Here is a 3,966-nt window from a genome sequence, read left to right on the forward strand (position 1 = left end):
AAATATTACAGTATCAAAAACTTTTTACCTAGGAAAGAAGGCCCAAAGCGGACTGCTGGAAACGACCATGGCTAGGCCCATGCCGAGCTAACGAGCACGTCCATCCAACCTAGCAGATGACCGAGCTAACTGAACTGTGTATCAGCAGAGAATTAGTGCTACGACTACTGCCTGCACGCAGCTTTGTATCACGACGTTGCCGTGTATATGCATATATGTGTTGAGTCTTGACTGTGTATTGTTACCGCCATCTTTGTCTGATTCAAGCGATTGGGAGTATTCCTGGCTTGAAATGTTGACCTTTTTAACAATGTGCAGCCACTGAGGGCCATCGTGATTGGCAGATCACCATGCTGGTTGGTTCGGTGCTTGGGGGTATGGTTGATGGAATCTCCACGATCAAAACCAGGGCTAAGGTCTTCCTTGATTCTCCATTTCGGAGAAGATGATGGATATGTGAATGGGATAATGAGTTAGTAAAGTGAGATTTCATTTCATAAGTCAGCAAGCAAGTCGTTGTAGTATAGTGGTGAGTATTTCCGCCTGTCACGCGGACGACCCGGGTTCGATCCCCGGCAACGGCGATTTTGTTTTTTTACTCTTCTCCCTGTCGAGCTTGCTCGGATCTGCAGCGACCCACAATTGCACGTGATGTTCATGTCCACACACGACTTGTCTGTTTCTCATGCGTGCGTGCGCACCTCCACAAAAAATATACTATACCACTAGTAGTAAACACAGCATGTCCCTACAATTCCTTTCCCACAGCTTCAGCGCAAAACACACTCTGTGTCACAGAGTCACAGTTTCAGCTTCTTTACATGCAGTGTCCATCTATATACATTTGCCAAAACACGTTCTGTCTCACAGTTTCAGCTTCTTCCCACATCTGGGACCCAAACTTTGTATGTGAACATATATATGATGCTAAGGCGGCACTACAGACTGTTAGCCTTCAGAAATATTGCCTTCTTCAACTCAATGAACACTGATGTTGGATGGTTTGGAAACATCACTCGACGTCCTTGTCCATAGGTTCAGTGAAATTTTGTGGCCAGCATTGCTGGCGTTATTATACCAAAACAGAGAAACAAGGTGAATGGGTGGGTAGTGATGGGGCTTCAGATCATTTCGACCATACAGCTGTTTCTGTTTGGAATGTGCATTTTTTTCTTCTTTGGAGTGCATCATCAACTCTATTGACCATCTATTTCTGTGTTATATATTCTGTTCTTGATTGGATGGATGCTTACACAGAAACAACAGTCATGCATAAGTCCAGAATAGAATGCACAGATTCTAGTGTCTGTCATCAACTGGGATACGCAGTACAACGTCATTTTCATCCAGGTCTTTGTCTATACCATGTCATAAGTTTGCTGCAGCACGAAAATTTACAGCTTGCCCAGGGACCCAGGGTCCACGTATCGGCAACCCATGCCAGCTGGGAGAGACATTGCAACGGCTTCGGTAGTTAGTTCAGTGGTTCACCCAGGGACAGACTCGATAGAAACAATCTGATTTTGCCTGCAAATCAGGAGACCGCATCAGCAATTCGGCATCATGGAATTGCAAACATTTCTATCAACGAGAAAAGAACTTTCAAGATCACAAGGGAACACATCAAATGGGTTATAGTAGAAAACTAGGGACCACAAGAACTCGTGCATAAAAGGAATATAAAAGTTCACCATCTAGAGCAGACATGGTGATATCTTTTGTGGGCCTAACTTCTAGCAGTAGGCATGCAAATCAAAAGGCTCTTATCCACGTACAGCTTAAAAATCAAATTAACGAAAATCAATCTTGTTTATACATGTGCATTCCTCGGGCAAAATATCAATACATATTGATAGAGAATGAAGAACAAAAAGAAGCAACAAACTGACAGTTCTGTGGAGCAAATATGAAATGTTTGACAGATTCTGAGTAAAGCAACTGTTACATATGTTGAGCAGAGGAGAAGAATACCTGCGAGAATTAGTTAAGTTTCGGGCTTAAGAAGTACTGTGGATCCCTGAAGAACCTGAAAATTCTCTCTGCCTTTTCAGTGGAAAGATCGGTATTTTCCAGAATGAATTCCTTGGATGCTTTTGCAATTGCTTCGATAGAGCCAATGGCTTGGGCAAGCTAAAAAAAAAACAGACTAGCATCAGTACCAATTAGCACACCATGGTACACATAACATGGAAAAAAATAAATTGAGAAAGGCAAGTGATGTGCAAGATATAGGGCAGGGAAGGTAACAGAATTCAATCTGCAAGATATAGCATGTGCACATTCTTATTCTGGAGTAGTTTGCATGTAAACTTGTAAAGTTTCAAAATATGTTTAAGCGCTGATCTGCCCTGAATCTTGTACAGATTAAAAGTTACTGTGGTTAATTCTTCTCAATCTCCAGAGAAATGTGTGCAGATGACAAGGAAAATGATGATACCCATATCGGCAAACAACGCCTACAAATAACATGCGTGTCCTCCCTAGAGACAGAACTTGCAAAGCAGTCATAATAAACAATCTAGCATTGATATCCATGTAACCAAGAGATCACAAAATTATACAAGCCGCGGAAACAAGTTGAGCAACTCACCGCATTTGCATCATGACTGTCAATACCAGGAATAGAGGTGAGCACTCGTAAAAACGCATCCATGCACTGAACAGCTTGCTCACGCTATGGAGACAAGCAAGAGAATCATTTAGCAACAACATGACCCGTTGCTAGTATATGAGCTTGCATCTGGGAACAGAACATACCTCAATTCTCATAGCTTCGACGATGTTTTTCTGCTTGGACACTGAAGAAAACAGACACGCAATCAGTGCCAGCTCGCAGTTCAGAACTTGAACATGAGTCAGGAAATTGGTAGATGAAGCAAAGAGGTTTCACCTCCACGAGCATGAGCTATCCTTACAATCTTCTCGAATCCCATCTCTGGATCACAAACAGGCACGAACGTAGGGCAGCCAAGCTCCATGCCATACCTTTAATGAGGACAGAAGGAATAAGAACAACCCAACCCAACCAAACTAGAACAAATGCTACAACTTAGCATCACAGTATGTCAGCCCATACTTGAAATATGACTGATTGAATGATTCATTCTGCTCTGCTGAGCGAACGACGACAACGACGTAGAGATACTTGAACTGCCTCTTCAGTGTATTCACCCTGCAAAAAGCATTCCATGTACGACATCACCATTACCATCACCACGCATGCAGTCATCAGTGCACAACAACAAACATAACACAGGGAACATTGTGACCTGCTGAAGACAGCAGCTTCCCTTTCAGGAAGCCAGTCCGTCTCGAAGATGAAAGCAACCGACAAGCCCCCATTGTTGAAGAGGAAGTCCTGGAACCCAACCTAACCCAATCAAAGCCTTGCCTATACACAGTTACACACACAGCACCATCTCTGGATTGGAGCGCGTACCGGAGAAAGCGACAGGAAATTGAGGCGGTACAGGTTGGTAGCGAGGAATGTGGCGATGAAATTGACGAGGTCCGGGCGCTGCTTGTCTCTCCAGGAGGTGCTCATCAGGCACACTCCTCGGCCTACGCTCACATCGACCAGGGGCGGAGGACCCAGCAGAGCTAATGCACGTATACGATCGTGTGATCAGATCAGATCCGAACACAGATCACCAGATGAATTTAGCTAGGTTTCGGGTACTGCTGGGCGCGGCTGGGCACGACAGGAAGAGGGGAACTGAGGCGAGAGAGAGAGAGAGAGTACGCTTACCTGGTGTTGGGTGCTCGACGCCCGCTAAGGCCTGGCGACGGGCCGGAGATATGGCGTATGGCGGCGGCGGCGGCGGGCGCCCAGACATCGCCGGGCGAGAGGGAGAGCACGCGCGCACGCGGGGTGAGCCGTGAACGGAGAAGAGAAGGCAGGGGGGACTGGAATTGAAATCTGCCTGCTCCTCTCCTCGACGCTGGTCCGGCGGAAAATCAGTTGCC

At 45.6% G+C, this 3,966-nt stretch overlaps 1 protein-coding gene and 1 non-coding gene across 2 annotated transcripts; one reads left to right on the forward strand and one right to left on the reverse strand.

Annotated features, from left to right (window-relative positions):
- Positions 513-584, forward strand: TRNAD-GUC. The gene has a single exon. It is a non-coding gene; the product is annotated as a tRNA-Asp (tRNA).
- On the reverse strand, positions 1,177-3,966 carry LOC8070742 (protein PARTING DANCERS). Its single transcript, XM_002437974.2, has 9 exons — positions 3,749-3,966; positions 3,440-3,600; positions 3,270-3,358; positions 3,077-3,172; positions 2,891-2,985; positions 2,758-2,798; positions 2,591-2,674; positions 1,972-2,130; positions 1,177-1,527 (listed from the first exon to the last, which is right to left on the reverse strand). Exons 1-8 carry the CDS (start codon positions 3,834-3,836, stop codon positions 1,981-1,983), a joined length of 804 nt encoding a protein of 267 aa, XP_002438019.2. The 5' UTR covers positions 3,837-3,966; the 3' UTR covers positions 1,177-1,527; positions 1,972-1,980.

This window comes from Sorghum bicolor, chromosome 10 (assembly GCF_000003195.3).
Source record: "Sorghum bicolor cultivar BTx623 chromosome 10, Sorghum_bicolor_NCBIv3, whole genome shotgun sequence".
NCBI classification, from domain to species: Eukaryota; Viridiplantae; Streptophyta; class Magnoliopsida; order Poales; family Poaceae; genus Sorghum; species Sorghum bicolor.

Coding starts and splice junctions, on each gene's coding strand:
- LOC8070742 (XM_002437974.2), bottom strand. CDS start 3,836: ATGTCTGGGCGCCCGCCGCCGCCGCCGCCATACGCCATATCTCCGGCC. Junction 2,986..3,076: donor TTCAATCAGTCATATTTCAA/GTATGGGCTGAC, acceptor TCCTCATTAAAG/GTATGGCATGGAGCTTGGCT. Junction 2,131..2,590: donor ACAGTCATGATGCAAATGCG/GTGAGTTGCTCA, acceptor TTTTTTTTTTAG/CTTGCCCAAGCCATTGGCTC.